The following is a 19952-nucleotide window of genomic DNA, read 5'->3' as shown; positions in this document are numbered from 1 at the left end:
CAAGGTTCCTGGCTGACCTTGATGGAGTTATGGATGACGAGCCTAGCTGAATGGTGAAGTTGTGATGAAGTGTTGGGTTGGCCGGGACCACAAGTAGCTCTGTCTTCGCTAGGTTTAGTTGAAGGTGGTGGTCCTTCATCCAGCCAGAAATGTCTGTCAGGCAGGCTGAGATATGATCAGCTTTTCTACATCTAGTTTACCTACATCGCCAGGCTTTAAAAGCCACTTATGTCATTAACCCTGACTTTCCCTAGCAGAGACTTGGCTCAGTACAGACAATCTGTTCTGTCTCCAAGACACCAGCTGGCATTGGAATACTTAGCGGCAGACAGTCATTATAAGAACAGTTTTCAGAGGGTATTAACCTATTGTTGATAAATTGACAAGACCTCGGATGACCCAACATGTAATAATGCTTAATAAGTTCATACAGTTCTTACTTAGGCAATCCTTTTTTTCTTTTAATATTTTAAAGTTGTTGCATTGACTATACCTGTATATTTCTGCTCAGCAAAACACATACCTGAAATTAATATTGAAAGATAGATCTTCTGATAGACCTTATTGAATTCATATCACTATGAAAAACACATCTACATAAAATGTTGTAAATAGGCTACTGTTAGGAATGCAAATATCTTTGCAAAATATATATTTTTTGCTGCAAATATAACTGTAATAGTATAATAGAAAATAGAATGGTATGTATATGGTATATGGTATGTAATGATATGGTAAGTAATTATGTAATTTCTTAACATTTACCCAATTAGATCTCATGAACTTGGACAGGAACATTCTGCCAGTTTTTAATGTTCATGAATGGTTTGGCATTACAGAAACTATGGTTACTCATTGTCATTGCTTTAATCACAAACATGTTCTAAACATGTTTATGTGTACATTTTCCCATAATCTCTATTATGTTTCCCAAACAGAAATACTTCTTGTTATTTTTATTTTTTATTTTTTGTTGAATCTGTTTTTCTTGGCATTGGTTATCAGTGCAAATGTGCTGGAATATAATGTCTCTTTCAATTTGAATGGGGCATTCAAACTGCTGTGTATCCATTTGAATATATTTTAAATTTGGAGTAATCTGTAAAAAAAATATCCTTGACCAGACTGACTTCACACCATCATGGCCAGTGATACTAGAGATGTCAGTGATATGCAAAGCAATACACAATCACCCACCCCTGTAAATTCTATAAAAAATGACTAAAATAAGTTTTGTTTAAAAAATATTTATTGTCACAGACACTTAAAACACAATACTTGACTCCCTTGAGATAAGAAGTTCATTGATTTGTCTCCCTGGCACATATGCATCTCTACAGCACTGAAATGGAATGACAGTGGATGCCTCTTCTTTTGCCAGCATGCTAAAGGAATCCATCTTTGTTTCCTCTAACAGCTTAGCAAGCCCCTGTAAAATGAGAAATGAGAGAAATCAGACAGAGAAATCCGAACTCTATCTTTATCTGCATATTTAACTTGAATGAATACGACTACTTTAGTTGTCTTGCAGCTAAATTGAGAGCCTGACTTCTGTCCGTGAACTTACCGGACTGCAGCACGGGCTGGAACTGGCCAGCCATGCAGATCTCCTCCTGTTTCTGGCGGACGATGCGCTGGATTGCAGGAGGTAGGCCACGGGGGTTGCGTGAGAAGATCAGGGCATAGCCGTCATCGCATGTGCCATCATCCTTCAGAGTGCGGCAAGCATAGGTGATAGCATAGTTGTCGTAGTCAGTGTCAATGATCCAGTAGTTGTCACCTTTATTAAAAATAAACAATAAAAAATGAGTCAATTGATTCATGTGACATTAATGGGTAAATATGTGATAATATACATGTCTTCTGACCTCCACTAGACAGGTAGCTAGCCAGGCCCTGATAGTTCATGAACATCTTGCCAGGAGTGGTAGGGTCAGGTACACTGTATTGGGCAGCCATGTCAGCACACACAACCCAGAATCTGTAAAGAGTTAGCAGGATTGGCATTAACATGTGACATCACCACTAACATTTTTAAACTTGATTTCTAAATCAAACTAAAATATGCAAGCAGAATGAGCATTTTGTGATGCCATTGCTGTCAAATATTTAAACTTGATATCTGAATCTACCCAGAATCCGTAAGCAGCAGGATTAGCATTAGCATGTGACGTCATTCCTGTCATACATTTAAACTTGATTTCTGAATCAAACCAGAAACCGTAAGCAGCAGGATTAACTTTAGCATGTGACGTAATTGCTGCCATATGTATTAAACTTGGTTTATGAATCAGTCATCGAATTGAATGCTTCATTACACTCATACTTTCAGATTTTCCACTAACCCGAAAAGAGTTACGCGGCCCTTTGAAGAGGCAGTCATGGTGCCGTCGTCATCAATGGTGTATTCTGCAGAGATGTTGTCCTGGAGGAAGAGTCCCTCTGGGTCTTTCTTCTGCTGAGCGTACCATTTGCCTGCATACTACAAGGTACAGTACAGCAGGTCAGGTCATCCTTTCTGTTTTACATCAACATTATTAATGAGCAAATGTTTATCTCCACCGAGATCATCAAATTGCATACTACATACTCTCTTGGGGTCAAAGTCGTCCTTGACTGTAAAACTGTCCACAACGCAGGAGACAGACCAGCAGCGCTCAATGTAGGACAGGAAAACCACCAGCAGGGCAAACTTATAGTATTCCATTCTGAGTAGCGGAGAAGGAAAGCACAGGTGAAGCATTCTGATGCAAAGCTAATCAACTCAGTAGCTATTTCTAACAGTCTTTCTCATAACAGTTTGAACTGCCGGTTACTTAACCCCGAGGGCCTACATGAAAACTCTAGATCTTACCTCTTTGTTTTGTTGTTGTTGTTGTTGTTTGGAGTGAACGAAAGGAAGGATTCTGTGGTGTAGGGTCTCTCTGTGGTTCTCCACAAGACTGTGTTGTCTACACTGAGCAAGAGCTCTTTTATACCAACTCTACAGACAGGCTTATTGATTATTTTCACTTCTTGTGACTAAATAAGGTTCTTAAATCTATGGTTAATCCGGTTGTAGAAATCCTCACTGTAATCTGGCTTCTCGGTTGAACCCTCCCATGCTTGCCATAAAAACAAAAAAAGCTTTATGCAACTAAATGGAATATAGTGCGACTTTTAAAAATTAATAAATCAAAAACATCTAGGAATAGGGGTCGATGAAGCTGAAAGAAGCTTTATTTGTGAAATTGTGTTAAACAACTACTGTATTATGTAATGTTATTAGGTTCCTGGTAATTGAAAAACTGATTTATGGAATAAAGGTTTTCCTCCACTGTATGTTGATATCTGTAATGTTAAAATATCAACTATAAGAGAAACAATGCAAGATATACAGGAAGGCAAAACATAATTTAGTAATTTATTTGTAACTCCGTTGTAAAATGTGTTTCCAATGAACAAGCTTTAGCTAATGTAAGATGTACTAAATGTCCAATAACAAGAAAACAAGACTAGACAAATTGTTGTGGTGGAATGATTGTGATTGTTGATTTACAATGTTGTCTTGATGACAATAAGCTTCTAGTGGCTTTGTGCCAATTTGATGAGATGGACTTGACTACGGAAGCAGCTTTATTCGTTATGAGAATCCATTATGTAATGTACTTGGCTCTTTGTGGTAGATTTGTGTGGTGTGATCGCATTCACTTCACATTCATCAGGTTTTAAAAGGAGTGTTTATTTTTAATAGTGCAGTATTGGCGTGCTACAAAAAGCAGGTATAGTAATTATGCAAACAAAATCTAGATTATATGATATTTCTTTACCCTGGTATGTCTATGATATCTTTGAATAAAAGTAACATTTTATCCAATACCTATTTTGTTCCATATTTATTCATTAAGATGCTGTACAGACTCCGATTCTCCCTCATCATTCAACTCTATTATAAAATTGTCTAAAAATTTGAAGTGTACATACATTTTAATAGTAATCAATTAGCAAGTTTGATGAAAAGATTTATTTATTTAAAAAGTAAACGCATATATAGTACAATTTACTAGCTGCACCATCAGAAATGGATAAGTATGCTTAAATAAAAAGAGCATTGAATTATTTGCCGTTATTGTGGCCACTTAACAAGCATCACAAAAAACACACCAGTTTTATTGGTAGCTCTATTAGCCCGAGATTCATAACCGGTATCACAGTTTTGTTTGGAAATGTATTTCAGGAATCACTGTTAAAAGTAGAGGGGCCAGATTTACCAACAGCTCGCGCCATCGCAAATCATCTTTTGGTGTTTTTTTTTGTTGCATATTGCATTATGCAAATTGCATATTTCCTTATTTAATATGCATTTTTAAGAGTTTCCCTTTCAGACGGAAAATGTATGGGAGGAGAGTAGTTAAATATATCATGCAAGGTGATTTACTAAGGTTTGGGCTTGTCAATTTACTGGTGTTTGCGCCATTTACCACCCAAATAAAGTACGTCTTAAACCAGACACTAACAGGTAGATTGCTTTGGACATTATGGAAATGATCCGTCTGTTCTTTAATATGCGCGTCGTCAGTAGATCATGCGCAGAAATTTCCACTCCCATCGGCGCTATTTTGGAATTGCGCTCATGCTAATTTGACCCTGTTTAGTAAATATGGCCCTAATTCTGTATTTTTAAGATACTTAGCCAGATGTTTGATTTTGAAGAATATATTTATTGTAAAATATGATCGCTGAACATTTGTCAGTTTGAAAAGTTATTAGATTGTCCCCAGAAGTCTTTTCTGAACTGTTCTTTGGACTACTTCCCATGCATAGCTGCATAATCTGTGGCTAACATCTGCTGAATTAGCAGAATTAGGATTGGTTGGTCACGGGCCACACTACAGCACTGAGATCTCTTGGCTCAGATGCTACTGTGACCTCAAGAAACTTTGCTCTCAGGTGGTGAACGTGATTTCACCAAGTGCAACATGTTCCTGGATCAACATTTTAAGGATAACTTATGAGTAGGGTTAGGTAGGTTTAGGGGTAGGGATAAGGACTGTATTTTCAGACAGGAATGTTGTTTCCGGATCAACAAAATATGTTGATATAGGATCATGTCTTGCTTGGCAAAATTACGGTGACCGCTCTCAGGTGGGGTGATCTAGGCAACATACTGTAATATGTATCCATACAGTTACCAGTATGCTTGACGGGTTCCTTTATATAATGCATAATTAGATCCTGTCTTAAGTAACTCAACAATGGCAGTGTTGCCATAATTTGAATCCTAATCCATTTATTTATGCTAAAGATGAGAGATGGCTAACCTGGCTAACCTCTCCTGGCACACCTGACAGTGCTCAATGGTATCTATTTGTAGGTGTGCTCCACAGAGATTAGTACACTTCTTTTTAAAGACTTTCATTTCTTTTTTCGGCCACAGCTTCTCAAGCTGTCTGCTATATATACTATGTAAACAGATGGCAAAGAAGACTTGTTTGTCCCTGGTTGTTGTTATTCTTGTGCAGTGGAGCACATTTACCTTTAAACAGGTGTAAGAACTATGGGGGGAAACGTTTAAAAGGATACTCCACCCAAAAATGAAAATTCTGCTGTCATTTACTCATTTGCAAAACTACTTACTTATTTTCTTCTGTGGGATGGAAAAGAAGATATTTTTGAGATATATTTGTCATACAATGGAAGTCAGTGGGCTCTGATGTTGTTTGGTTATATGCTTTCCTTAAAATATCTTCCTCTGTGTTCTGCAGAAGAAAGAAAGTCAAACAGGTTTGGAATGACGTGAGGATGATGTAAATAATAGCAACATTTTAATTGGTTTGGGATTGAGGATCCCTTTAAGAAGTTTAACAGGTCAGAAAGTGTAAAATATTGTTTGCACTTTAACAATTGCTGTTTAACAATTACCTCTAACTAAACTAAACCTTTCACATTACGTTGTTTCTCAGTGGATATCCTCAATTCCTGCTAACTGTTTCCTTCAGCTTTAGCACACACATGGATCTATAGCCCTTTTGTTTTGTTTGTTGTCCAAGTGAACCTCAACCCATAAGCCCTGATCCTAATCCCACACATCCCCCATGTTCTCATGGTTTGCTCCTAGCCAATCTATGAAACTATTCAAACAAAGGTACTCCTTAGTGTGAGTTCATACACAAGTGCTGAGCATGCACATGTTCCAATTGGCTGAAGCACTAGATTAGACTAGTTTTCTGGAATCACATCCGTTGTTTCATGCTCCAGTTTAGAGAACAAGGGTTTTTAAAAGGTCTGTGTTAGCTATAGGTTAACAAATACATGTGTGGCTAGCTAGCACTTTCTGACTGTCATATTTATCATTTTTTTCAGGGGTTTTCAAGTTTTAGTGACCCAGGCAGCCCACCCCCTCCCATCCAGTCTCTGTCAATCCAAGAACTGCATTTGAGAAAAAGATCAGTTGAGTTCAGTCAAACTGCACACAAATGCAACATCTTTTGCATGTCAGAAAAGTAAGTTCAGATGAGTTCGGTGAAATGAGTCAAACTATGGTCTACTGCACCCTTGTGGGCATTTTAGGCAGTGACAACATCTGCATTCAGACTACAAAAAAAAAACACTCTATGTTGTCGTCTGATTCTTTAAAACCTTCAGTCTTGAGGTCTTTTATTTACAAGGGCTTGAGAATTTGTTTGTTTTTATTTTCAATTATATAGTTGTTTTGTTTTCGTTCCTGTATGGCATTATTATTATCAGCAAAAACATTACTGATGCTTAACACTAGGTGGTACAGTAACAAAAGAACTGGATTCAGGTTCTGATTACTGCCCTTATGTTGGTCAGGACGGTAGAAACTTACTAATAAAACATGTTGCTTGTCATGTCAAAGGATGCAAATGTCTTGCATATAATTTTCATGGCCAAACAAACATTAACACAATCAATAAATTTGTTCATAGGAAAAAGTTACCCTTATCAATATGTTGGCTGATGAAATCCTAATAGTAATGGGTCTGATGTGCTAATGTAGAGATCGTAGGCTCACACCCTTGTAGACTGTACTGAGAGTTGACTCCTGTCCCTCCTGAATCTCCAAGTTTCTCCAAAGAGACAGCGTTTTGTTTAACAGGTTGATTTAGTTAAAATGCCTGTGTACTCGCTCGGGCAACTTAACTGACAGCTTTTGGCTAATAATCATGTACAGTTTCTAAACTGCTGGGTTCACCCACACAATAGAAATGTACCAGTATTCACCTTCCTTCAGCAGCCAAAGCTGTGACTTGTGTTGTGCACGTACTGTATGGAGCTATTAATATGCTGATTATCCTCATGACCTTTTGCTTAAGATGGATATGGGGCCTTTATATAGATATGTACTTTACCTGAACAAAAGATTATAGGTATTTTATGATAAGACTCTGTGTCGTTATTCCATCTAGACCCACATCTTTCAGCAATTAATTACTAACATAATTTGTCAGTTATTTTATATATATATGTGTGTGTTCAATATTGGTGCACACACACACGTATATACACACAAGCTTATCATGTTACTGCCATACAAAATGAGGCGTTCATAGAATTATGATGCAATACAGATAGACTCTTTTTGAGAATTGCTGGTTTTAATTTAACTTTTTCTTTTCTCTTAAATGGTCAATTAGTCAAGTTACGTATTCAGATTACTAAGTAACTAGTAAAGTTACACATTCATTTTAAACTTACAATAAAATATCTATTACTTTTTCAAATAAGTAATGCAAGTTACTTTGTATTCTCATTATTGACAGCTCTCTTGTCCCACTATTGAGTGAAATCGAGAGCAAGGAGCAGAGGCGTTGTGTGCGCTGTCTAAACATGATGGTTATAGTTGTAGACTAAATGTGAGCATGCATTTACTCATCTTGTACAAAACCATATTTAGTATTCCTCAAAATTTATAACAACTCAGAATATTATGCAAAACTGCAATAATTAAATGTTAAATTACATAAATATATTTCATGTATCTCACTTTATTAACCAATGTCTTTGCTGCTGACCTTCTTTGATCCAATTCAATTATACTAAAAAGCAAAAATTACTTTAGAAAAACAGTTTGTTTGCCTCTACTGTATAGGCGTGAATTTGCTTAATTTCCTTCAGCCAGAGGCTTATTTATTTAACTAGTGGTGTGAAAGGGCCTATACCTTTGCTAAAATGTTACCAAAAAGCAAACAAGCAAGCCCAGCCCAGATGAGAAAAAGTAATGCAAAAATAATGTAACACATTACAATGCATAAAAAGTAACTAAGTAACTCAGTTAGTTACTTTTTTGGGGAGTAACGCAATATTATAATGCATTACTTTTAAAAGTCACTTTCCCTAATACTGGTAATGAAGAATCTTCCGATATACTGTACATTTGTTCTTTTCCATTTTTTAGGAAATCCCTTTCACTGCTCCCATTGTATCAGTCACACTGAGCAAGAAGACAACTGGGTGCTGAGATAATCAGCTAGTGGCCTGGTTAAATAGGGCTTAGTAATAAGGAGTGTGTTTTTAATAAGAACTTAAAGAGCTTGTAGCATAAAGGCCAGGCTTTTGGGAGAAGACACAAAGAGGAACAAAACATATGATTGTGCATTACCACTCATACTTTATGATTGTTGCTTTTCCTCTAAAATTGTTGTTAAGAGCACCTCTTCTTTTTCCCAGGACACAGAGAGCAGAGGAGAGTTCAGAGGAGGACGTTGGTCAGTTTCATCTGTGGGCTCAGGCTTTGATGCAGGTCACCTGATCAGTTTTACTAGAGCAGATCCTGATTCACCTTCAACACTATTAGGAAAACACCTTGCTGATGACAGTTAGATTGGACACGGGTTGCCCCTGCTGTGGCAGGCGTCTCATCTCACGATTTCTTTTTCTCAACCATTTGAGGAATATAGGCTGTAAATACTCATTTGTTTTGTCCTGAAAACTCATTTGAACTCTCATTACTTGGCCATTACCTGCCAGTACTGGGACTGGGCCAGAAGATCCCACGATGAGTGTCAAAAAGGAAGACGTGGAGAAGTTCCTGGATGGAAATCAAGATTTTGCCAGGAGCTATTTTGACAAAAAGCTCAAACCTGGAGCCGTGGCCTCGATCATGCAAATACCGGAGTCGAAAGTGGATGTGGACAGTTTTAAGGCCATAAGCTCGATAGAAGAGGGAGAGATGTTCTACGATCTCATTACAGACATGCAGGAGAACGTCAATATGGAGAAGGTGGTTTTTAAGATTCTGCAGAGGATCAGCGCTATGATCCATGCTGACCGATGTAGCCTCTTCATGTATCGACAACGGAACGGCATCGCCGAGCTGGCTACGCGTCTCTTCAACGTTAATAAAGATTCTGAGCTCGATGACTGTGTGGTGCCTCCAGACTCTGAGATCGTCTTCCCTCTGGACATCGGTATAGTAGGACATGTGGCTCAAACCAAGAAGACTGTCAATGTGAAGGATGTTACACAGGTACGAACCACTCTGAAACATCTGTAAACAGATCAGACGCACTTTGTAAAACTTGATTGAAAGAGACTAATTACATTATTATACATTATTAGACGGCAGCTATGGTCATATTTTGAGGCTCGGCAAATCCTCTTGACATAATCCCATTTATTTCAATATGACATGACCTATGTCCAGCATGAAGGATTATTTCACCTGTGGCATTTATGTAATGACCAAATCTCCTCACAGTAGTGAGTGAAAAGATTTTTCATTTAATAATTTTTACAGTATGTTGTTTGTGTTATGGCATCTACACAATTATTTTGATTTGTTAAACAAGGGCGAAAACACTTTTCATGTGCTTTCTAATATCCATAAGAAATGAATCCATTTGCAATAATTAATTGTCCGATAAATGTGAAGTTAATGCCACAATTAAAAGTCAGTTATCAGTATATCAGTAAAACGAGCCTTTTAAAGATGTTATTTTCTAAAATACGTCTTTCATCTGTGATGAGATATTGTGGTTAATTAACATCATGAGAAAACAAATTTGAATCCAAAGTTTGTTTGCAGTCTGACCCTACTACAATTTGCATTGAGTGATAAATACAAGTATAAATGTGTGGGACAATGTGTGTGACATAACTGACTTTGCTTTCACTGTAGGATAGTCACTTCAGCACATTCGTTGACGAACTTACTGAATACACCACGCGCAACATCTTGGCCACGCCCATTATGAACGGCAAGGACATAGTAGCCGTCATCATGGCAGTCAACAAGACTACTGGACCCTATTTCACAGATGAAGATGAGGATGTAAGTGTCTGTCTGACTTTTCTGTCCACCACCTATTATTAATACAGTGGCCTCAAAACATGTCACTGCATTAGATTAGACAAATTAGTATAACTAATAAATGCCATTTAGCATATACAGAGTACACACAAGCACAACTTCCAGACTTTTTTTGCATTACAACAAGATCAAGTATTTTAACACTTAATTTGAACATTTTTAACTGGTAAAAATGCCTGGTAATACGTGTTTGCTTTTGCATTAAGTCTATCTGACTTAAAGGGGAACTATTATGCAAAATTCACTTTTATGAGATGTTTGAACACCGATGTGTGTCTGCAGTGTGTAAGAGCAACCAGCATTTAATGGTAAAAAGCCACTCACTGATTTTTTATAATTCCCATAAATCAAAAGCAGTCTATTTGAACTCGCTGATTCAGATTCCTCCCTACAATGATGTCATTATAGGGATAAGCCCCGCCCACAGCCGGTGATGATCTGCCCTATTAGCATAGACACAGCCCTGAGTGAGAAGCACAAAGTCCATCTTTTTTGTCTCCTCGCTGTAGCTGTTGGAGTTGTACAATGTCTGTGTCAAAGAGACATTACTATTATTGTGTTTTGGGATGTACCAATGCACATAAAAGTCTCCATAGACACCCGCCATCTGAGTCACTGAGGACATTGTGGTTAAATTAAATTTTCGAAGGAAATGTCCCAAAGAAAATCGCTAAATTCTTATACGTTTGTGCCAATCATTTTTGTGCTGGACGGCTTCACAAACAAGGGTCTTTTTAACGCTGGATTTTCAAAAACGTTGATTCTGAAAGATGGGTTAATACCAACGCTTCGTGCGCAAACTTCAGATCCAGACTCAATCATGAGATGAGAGTCCTATTTTGTATTAATAGTTCCCCTTTAAGAGTTCATTTTTTGTAATATACAGTAGTCAATATTTGAAGTGGATCAAAAAAGTTCATCAAAGTTGTGCTAAGACAAGAATTCATGTATAACTTTGATGAAAGGTTTTGATCCACTTCAGATGTTGACTACTGTACATAAAATGTTGAAATGAGACACTAAAGACATACTGAGACATTTAAGCATACTTGGCATCATGTTATTTACTTTAACATTTTCAAAATATGCCTCTTTTTCTCAAAGCTTTTTTTAAAGTATATGAAAGTTGCCTCTCTGAACCTGAAGATTTTTCATCTGAGCTACCTTCATAACTGTGAAACACGTAAAGGACAGGTCAGTCTGCATAAGTTTGCAAACACTAGCAATTGTTAAAAATGAATTGAAAAAAAAATGGTTCTTAATGCATTTTTTATGTTTTTCATGCATAGCTGCTGTTGTGGTCGGCTAACAAGGTGTTTGAAGAGCTCACAGACATTGAACGACAGTTTCACAAAGCTTTGTACACAGTGCGAGCCTACCTCAACTGTGACAGGTACTCTGTGGGCCTGCTGGACATGACCAAGGAAAAGGTACGTCAATCGCTATAATTGCTGAAAGGAACAAAGGCTTCATGCTTAATTTAGAGGCTTCAGTCTGTCCTGTTTCTCTCTAAGTCTGACCTGGTGGTTTTATTCCCTTGCAGGAGTTCTTTGATATTTGGCCAGTGTTGATGGGAGAGCAGCCACCTTATTCGGGCCCTGTAACTCCAGACGGAAGAGTAGGCTGCATTTTTCATATTTCAAATTAGATAGTTCAGCCAAAAACCCTCCAAAAGTGTTTCATCATTTACTCCCCCTCATGCCAATGCAAACCCATATTACTTTTTTTGTATGGTAGAATCTAGCAGAATATCGAAGCTGCTTTTTTTCCAAACAGTGACACACCTGTGGTAACCATTCATTTTCGTTATATGGAAAAGAGCAGCTTAGACATTTTTGAAAAAATCATACTTGGTTTGAATGACATTAGTAAATGATGACAGAATTCTGCCTCTAAAATGCTAATAAAATCAAATTTTCATCTTTCGTTTCACTTAGGAAGTAATTTTCTACAAAGTTATTGATTATATTTTGCACGGAAAAGAGGACATCAAGGTCATACCGTAAGGTTTCTTTTTTCTTATAGTAGCCTTTTTTTTCTGATGTGTTATATCCAAAGTGTGCATTTTAGGAGATGGCATTATAAAAAAAAAACATTTTCTCTCTCTTTTTTCCCCCCCACAGAAATCCAACTCCAGATCATTGGGCTTTGTCTAGTGGATTACCCACATATGTAGCAGAAAATGGATTGGTAAGTTACTCCTTTATTATTTTGGGAACAAAGTATGGTTGATTTAAAAAAAATGTTTTTATTTATTTACATGTAATATGTATTTATTGACTTTTATTGTGTGCTCAAGATTTGCAACATCATGAATGCGCCATCAGAGGAAATGTTCAACTTTCAGGTAGATATGTTTTGCTATCTAAAACATGTTTAATCGTTGAAGTTGCCTTGAATTGCAGTAATAACACTTCGTGATTCTGTAGACGGAAGCTCTGGATAGCAGTGGATGGACCATAAAGAATGTGCTGTGTCTGCCAATTGTCAACAAAAAAGAAGAAATTGTTGGTGTTGCAACTTTCTACAACAGGAAGGATGGCAAACCATTTGATGAACATGATGAACAACTCATGGAGGTAAAATGTATCAATTGATTGGTAGAATGACAGAGATTGGTCACCACTGACTTGTTGAGTCATGGAACAATGCGTTGTTGTCTTGACAGGCTTTGACACAGTTTCTGGGCTGGTCGGCCCTCAACACGGACACCTACGACAAAATGAATAGGCTGGAGAACAGGAAGGACATTGCTCAGGACATGGTGCTTTACCATGTCAAATGTCGAGATGATGAGATTCAAAATATCCTTGTAAGTTCCAAGTGACTTAATTTATTGTATTGTACTGTAATTGATTGTATTTTATTTCTGTTAATTTTTGTTCTGTTTGGTATTCTAGAAAACAAGAAAATATTTTGACAAAGAGCCAAGTGACTGTGAGGAGGACGAGCTTTTGGAGATTCTGGTATTTTGACCTGTTTACTGTTCCTTTAATCTTATTAATTCAAGATTTTTGAAATCAGGGTACAGGCTGAACCCAACCTTCTCAGATAGATAAGACAAAGAAAGTCGCCTTTAATAGGAAACCATTAGCAATAAAATTACAGATTATTTTAAATATGTCTATTGTGACTCTCTTAATATGCTAATGATGTTCAAGTTACGCTGTTTCAGCTGATATTGCATTCTTCAAATGATTAAAAATACTTGGTTTTGTGTTCTCAGAAAGTTATGCACTGTCTGACATTTTTGTTTGTTGTTTTTCATGCAGAAAAAAGAGCTGCCTGGCCCAAAAAAGTTTGAGATCTACGCCTTCCATTTTTCAGACTTTGACTGCACTGAACTGGAGCTTGTAATGTGTGGGATCCAGATGTACTATGAAGTTGGGGTGGTTAGAAAGTTTCAGATCCCTCAGGAGGTACATTTTCATGTTTATGATGACAGAAACACTTTATTTGTGTGTATCATGAAATTTCATAAAAAACAATATGTAATATGGCTGCTATCTGCTTTAATTAGGTTTTAGTGAGATTCATGTACTCAGTCAGCAAAGGCTACAGGAAAATCACCTACCACAACTGGCGCCATGGCTTCAATGTTGGGCAAACCATGTTCACTTTACTCACGGTATGACCCGCTCAGCTTACATTTATGCAATTGGAAGCCTCTATCATCTGATGTTTTCAGTTCATTTTAAACCATGATGTTAGTGTTGCTAGCGTCATACTGTACTGTTTGAGCTATAGAAGCACTTGTTTAGGTTCCAAGCAAAATATATTTTTTAATTTAAGTAAATAATTAAAACACTTTTGCAAATAATGATTGTTTTCGAACAAGTTTCAAACACTCCTTCATCTTCCATTGGTTAGACAAACGGATTGCCCCGCCCAAACTCATGCCCAGTTAGGTTGCTCAGACAAATATATTTTAGCATTTTGACTTTGTTGTTCATGACACATTTTTGATGCACATACTCACAATAATAAAGTCTTAATGAGAATATTTTTTTGTATTTATGGAGCCAGACAGGGAAACTGAAGAGGTATTACTCAGATTTGGAGGTGATGGCCATGATCACTGCCGGCTTCCTGCATGATATCGACCACAGAGGCACAAATAATCTCTACCAAGTGAAGTCAGTAAACTACTAATACTTCTACTAGTACTTGTACTACTATTGCTTCTAATAATAATAATAATAATCATTACTTTTGTATTTTTTGTGGTTAGGTCCGGAAATCCTCTAGCCAAGCTGCATGGTTCCTCCATTCTAGAGAGGCATCACTTGGATTTTGGCAAATTCTTGCTAGGCGATGAGGTATGAGCAAACTGTCCAGAATGTAAGCTTCCATGTTAATTTGATTTGATACTTACATATTTGTTTTTCCTTAGACACTAAACATCTTCCAAAACCTCAACAGAAGACAAACAGAGCATGTCTTCCACCTCATTGATATTGCCATTATCGCAACTGATCTTGCCTTGTACTTCAAGTAAGTTTCAATATGTAGCAATGGAATGTTTTAAATGCCACTATTAAATTATTCACTCATCATTATGTTGTTTCAAACACATATGCTGTCATGCAGCTTTTTATACAATGACAGTTCATAATGACCATGGCTGTTCATTTAAATAATTGAAAACTAAATTTAAAACAAAAATGTACTCAGCTCAACTTTTTCTCTACCTTAAAGAAAGAGGACAATGTTCCAGAAAATTGTGGATCTCTCTGAGACATATGAAGAGGAGAAAAAATGGGTGGACTTCATGTCCCTTGAAACAACAAGGAAAGAAATTGTAATGTAAGTGTTTCCATTTATAGCTACATTAGACATTTTGGCAAAATAAATATTTTAAAAAGAATCATTTTGTGCTTTTCATTTTTTCATATTTGTATTAATTGACCAGGGCGATGATGATGACAGCGTGTGACCTCTCAGCTATCACGAAGCCATGGGAGGTGCAGAGCAAGGTAGGAGATGTCAACTGAAGAATAACTTCTCTTTTGCTTCTCTGGAATATACAAAGCGTGATTTGTCCCATCCTAGGTTGCCCTCTCTGTAGCAGCTGAATTCTGGGAGCAGGGTGATCTTGAGAGGACTGTGCTTGAGCAACACCCCATCGTGAGTACCTGTTTGTTTTCACACAAAACTTGCCATTCTAATATTGGTGGTAAAAGAAAAAAGAAGAATCAGAAAATCTTATGTGGTGTCTGTCTTTTTCACCTAATCTAGCCCATGATGGACAGGAACAAAGCTGCAGAGCTGCCAAAGCTTCAGTGTGGTTTTATCGACTTTGTCTGTACTTTTGTCTACAAGGTACCTTTATGAATGATGGAGACTGATCAATTTCAATGAAATTAATGCCAAAAACAAAACGAAAAAGTTTTGGTCAGTAAGATTAATTAGCAACCCTTTTCTCTTATTATTCCACAGGAGTTCTCTCGTTTCCACAAGGACATCCAGCCAATGTATGATGGCATTCTGAACAACCGGATGAATTGGAAAGCGAGGCAGGAGGAATATGAGTCGAAACTAAAGGAATTGGAAGAGGCAACTAAAGCCAAACAGGAAGCAGCTGCCAACAACGGTTTGAATTTTAGATAGTCTTTTGCTTAAGCTTTTATTCAGTTTCGTTTACTGTATTTGTACTAAATTTGATGAAAACTTCAGGTTGACATTTGACATATGTTCACTATTGCTCAAAAGTTTGGGGTTGTTACGTTTTTTTTAAGTCTTTTATGCTCACTAAGGCTGCATTTATTTGACCAAACATACAGTAAAAACTGTAATATTGTGAAATACTATTACACTTTAATATAACTGTTTTCTATTTGAATACATTGAAAATGTAATTTATTCTTGTGATGCTAAATTGTGATGAAATTTCAGCATCATTACTCCAGTCTTCAGTGTCACATGATCCTTCAGAAATCACTCTAATATGCTGATTTGGTGCTCAGGAAACATTTCTTATTGTTTTCAATGTTAAAAACAGTTGCTGCTTAATAGTTTTGTGGAAACCATGATACATTTTTCTTTGGGATTCTTTGTTGAATAGAAAGTTCAAAAGAACAACATTTATTTGAAATTTAATTTTACTATTAATTACAACATGTCTTTACTGTCACTTTTGTTAAATTTAATGCATCCTTGCAGAATAAAAAAATAAAACCTACTGACACCAAACGTTTGAACAGTAGTGTACACTGACAATGCTAAATGGCCAAAAGTATGTGGACACCCAAACACAACTATATGTGCTTGTTGAACATTTGATTGAAAATAATTATGCAGATTAAAAGGAAAATGGTCATCACTTTGCTGCTATAATAAAGGTTTTATAGCCTGATGAAAATTAAAAAATTAAAATATCTTTGACTTCCACAAAAATAAATCATTTTCTTTTATTATTATTTATTCTCTAGTTCTTTAGAAAACCATCTATATATTGGAGCTTTAAAGAACCCAGACAGCAAAAAATCTGACCTGAACCCAGATCTGAACTAGAATAGGCCAATCCTGTTAATTACAAGAAAGTGTCCACATCCTGTCAGCCATATATTGTATGATCTAACACATTTCTTTAATTTGGATTCTGTGTTTGTATTTGTTTCTCTACAGCTGCAAAGTCCAACAGCACCAGTGGATCAGGGTCCAAGACCTGCTCCATCTGCTAGAGAAAAGACAACCGTACAGAGGGCAGGGCAGTTCAAGATGCAACTTAGCCTCTGTTATGTCAAATGGGGGGATGCAACCTGAACCCCAGGATCCCCAAGGATCTAACCAAGAGTGAGTGGGAAAACACTATCAATGCATTATATGCTATCAGCGAGCCACAAGACCACCTGCTAACCAAAACACACGTTGGATCTTGCCTACAGTTAGTATTACTGTTCCATTGTGTTTCCTTTGGGTCATAGTGTTTGGTTTAAGCATTTTCATTGGATGGTAATCAGTTTCAATTAATCGCAATGCAGCCTTACAGGAAAATTCAGAGGTGAACATTGCAAATTTGGTTCTGATTTATCCCCTAACCAATAAATTACTTTCAGTTCCTTACTGGTGACCAGTTGCTATTTAATATCAAGCAGTTCCACAACAAGTTCACGCATGTCTGTAATTAAAATCAAGGAATCAAATAATTATGTACAGCAAGTTATTGTACTTTAAAGATAACTTTTTCTCCATTTTAAATTTGTAATAATGTTTCATTTAGTGTCACCTGCTACTTTCCCTGAACATAAAGGCCATTATTTGAGTGATATGTAGTTTTTATGTCATTCATTCCCTCTAAAAGTGATCACATCGTACAGTTTAAAAGTTAACTTTCAGGTCGCTAAATGTCATTTTATGACTTTGGTAGGTGACAGACTTTAATTTGCAATAAAATACAGCTTCTTGTAAGCAAGATATGAATACAGTGGTGGTCAGTTATAGTTTAGTTAAGTCATAGCTGTTTTTATAGATGGATTTTTATTTCTGACAGGAAATGCGCAATTGTCCTTCAGAATTATTTACGTCAAGTGCTGTCATGGGTGTGTTTTACTGAGCAATGTCCCGTTACTCCGTTTCTCCCCTGTTGGGACATGCGTTCACAGAGAAAACTAATTCCAGTGGCCTTGATACCATTCATCTGTTGAGTTCTCAGCTGACATGTCATCACACTGTACCTTGACAAGTCTGTGATTAAATTCACAAAGGTATCCAGATTCAGGCATAATGTTTCTCCTCTTATGTCTGACTTTTATAGGAATCAAGTTTCTCTTTCACTGGTTGTCTATAAAACATCTTGAAAACATCAGTTGTGAATCTAATTGTGTCAATATACGTAAGTTATTTATAAATTTTATGAGGTACGACTTTACATAGTTTTAAAATAAATACTATGAAGGTGTGTTTTAGCGCACTTAAGGAATTGTACATGCTTATTATGCAAAGCTGCTGCTTCTGATTCACATATAATAAAGGTGTAATTTAAGTTGCGAAGTTTCAGGCAGTAGATAAGAAAATTGATGTTTTAATCGATGTGTCAGATCTGACAGTTGGGGCCCGGTTATAAGACTTGTTTGACTCAAATGTGATTTACTTGCAGAGCAAGTTTCATAATGTTTTTTGACAAGAGTTCGATTATTTTGATTCATCATCAAATAAGATGCTCTCCAACCATCCAAAATACATCATCAAATATGGGTGATTTCAATTAAATTGGTAAAAATGTTAAGCTTCACTTTGTTTGCTCAGTACCATGGCAATTAAAGCATATATTTTTATGAACTTGTGTTTTTGTTTTTTACATAGTACTTAGATTACCATTTCAAAGTAATGCTGTTCTTTTGAACTTTCTATTCATCAAAGAATCATGAAAAATGCATTATGGTTTCCAGGAAAATATTACGTTTTTATTTTATTTAATTTTTTATTGATGTTTCTTGAGCAACAAATCAGCATATTAAAGAGTGATTTCTGAAATATCATGTCACACTGAAGATTGGAGTAATGATGAGCTTTAGAATTCAGCAATTACATTAAATTACTGTATATTAATACAAAAAAACAGCTATTCTAAACTAACAGTATTGCAGTTTTTAGTCTTTTTGATTAAATAAATGCAGACTTGGTGAGACGTCTTTCAAAAACATGAAAAAAATCTTTACCAATCTCAAACTTGTGAATGATAGTGTATGAAAGCAATAATAGTAATCTGAGACTCTTTCAAACTACAAAGGATTTGATTCTCTTCACACATCTGCTCGGTGACTCACTCGATAAGAAAGCCTCTTATCCTATGAGAACTATCAGCAGTTTCCAGCCTTCCCTTCCTAGATGTAATCTGCAAAGGTTATCTGAACAGCTACACATCCCTACATATTCCATTTCACAATAAATCCTCTGACAATATTCTTACAATGTTTTTGTCTCTGTTAAGGCCCGTTCACACCAAGAGAGAAAACTATAACGATAAATAAATAATAGTTCTAAATATAAAAGGATAGCAGATTCCACACCACAACTATTATGATAACGGCACTGAGGAACGATTTTGTTCAAATCACCTACAGAGCAATTTTTTTCCAGCTGATGAATGATAAAAACATTGACAGCCAATTAGATTTAAAGTGGCAGACAACAAAACTCAGTGTGCACTTATAATACACAGAACGTTAACGTCCGCTGGTGTGGATGCTAATATAGTTATTGTTATAGTTAATCTTTCTTGGTGTGAACGGGCCTTTAAACTCATAGTATTTCTGGGTTTCAGATAAACACAAGAAGAAATGTTGAAAGCAGAGTTTTGAGACATCTAAACAAATATATATCTTGCTTATTTGAATAGTTAATGAAGTGTAAGCACTGCAGCTAAGTAGCTGTGAAGCATTTGTGCAAAATCAGCACTTGTACTGTATTGGCTTGACCTAAATCCTGGGATTTATGCTAAACCATTATACAATTGTCCTCCCTCTATAAATGTCACTACGGCAATGCAGAAAAGACAAAACAGTCTACAACATATTCTCAGAGGATCTTGTTTTGTTAGATGCACATAGTGCATACAAATATAAACATGAAAATATATTCTAGCTGAATTAGTATGCAGAAATCCCTATGATGCATATAATCAGGAAATCAAGGAAAA

At 36.4% G+C, this 19952-nt stretch overlaps 2 protein-coding genes across 4 annotated transcripts; one reads left to right on the top strand and one right to left on the bottom strand.

Annotated features, from left to right (window-relative positions):
• Positions 1–1218: 1218 nt before the first annotated feature.
• On the bottom strand, positions 1219–3111 carry rbp4l (retinol binding protein 4, like). 2 transcript variants are annotated; one of them, XM_082141990.1, is made up of 6 exons: positions 2855–3111; positions 2591–2708; positions 2346–2482; positions 1869–1981; positions 1568–1780; positions 1219–1429 (listed from the first exon to the last, which is right to left on the bottom strand). In XM_082141990.1, exons 2-6 carry the CDS (start codon positions 2705–2707, stop codon positions 1419–1421), a joined length of 591 nt encoding a protein of 196 aa, XP_081998116.1. In that variant the 5' UTR covers position 2708; positions 2855–3111; the 3' UTR covers positions 1219–1418. The 2 variants fall into 2 exon arrangements, with proteins under 2 accessions (XP_081998116.1, XP_081998115.1); XM_082141989.1 differs by lacking the exon at positions 2855–3111 and having other exon boundaries at positions 2591–2837.
• Positions 2354–19841, top strand: pde6b (phosphodiesterase 6B, cGMP-specific, rod, beta). 2 transcript variants are annotated; one of them, XM_082141913.1, is made up of 24 exons: positions 2378–2489; positions 6343–6482; positions 8671–9469; positions 10121–10273; positions 11417–11506; positions 11602–11742; positions 11856–11930; positions 12250–12314; positions 12436–12502; positions 12612–12659; positions 12742–12891; positions 12981–13124; positions 13213–13278; positions 13585–13731; positions 13833–13940; positions 14339–14448; positions 14544–14631; positions 14706–14806; positions 15011–15118; positions 15225–15288; positions 15365–15439; positions 15551–15634; positions 15752–15905; positions 16940–19841. In XM_082141913.1, exons 3-24 carry the CDS (start codon positions 8999–9001, stop codon positions 16993–16995), a joined length of 2565 nt encoding a protein of 854 aa, XP_081998039.1. In that variant the 5' UTR covers positions 2378–2489; positions 6343–6482; positions 8671–8998; the 3' UTR covers positions 16996–19841. The 2 variants fall into 2 exon arrangements, with proteins under 2 accessions (XP_081998040.1, XP_081998039.1); XM_082141914.1 differs by lacking the exon at positions 6343–6482 and having other exon boundaries at positions 2354–2489.
• Positions 19842–19952: the final 111 nt, after the last annotated feature.

Source organism: Leuciscus leuciscus, assembly GCF_965113295.1.
Source record: "Leuciscus leuciscus genome assembly, chromosome: 16".
NCBI lineage: Eukaryota > Metazoa > Chordata > Actinopteri > Cypriniformes > Leuciscidae > Leuciscus > Leuciscus leuciscus.
Note: the sequence above shows the minus strand (reverse complement) of the source record. Positions and strands in the feature narration are given on the sequence as shown.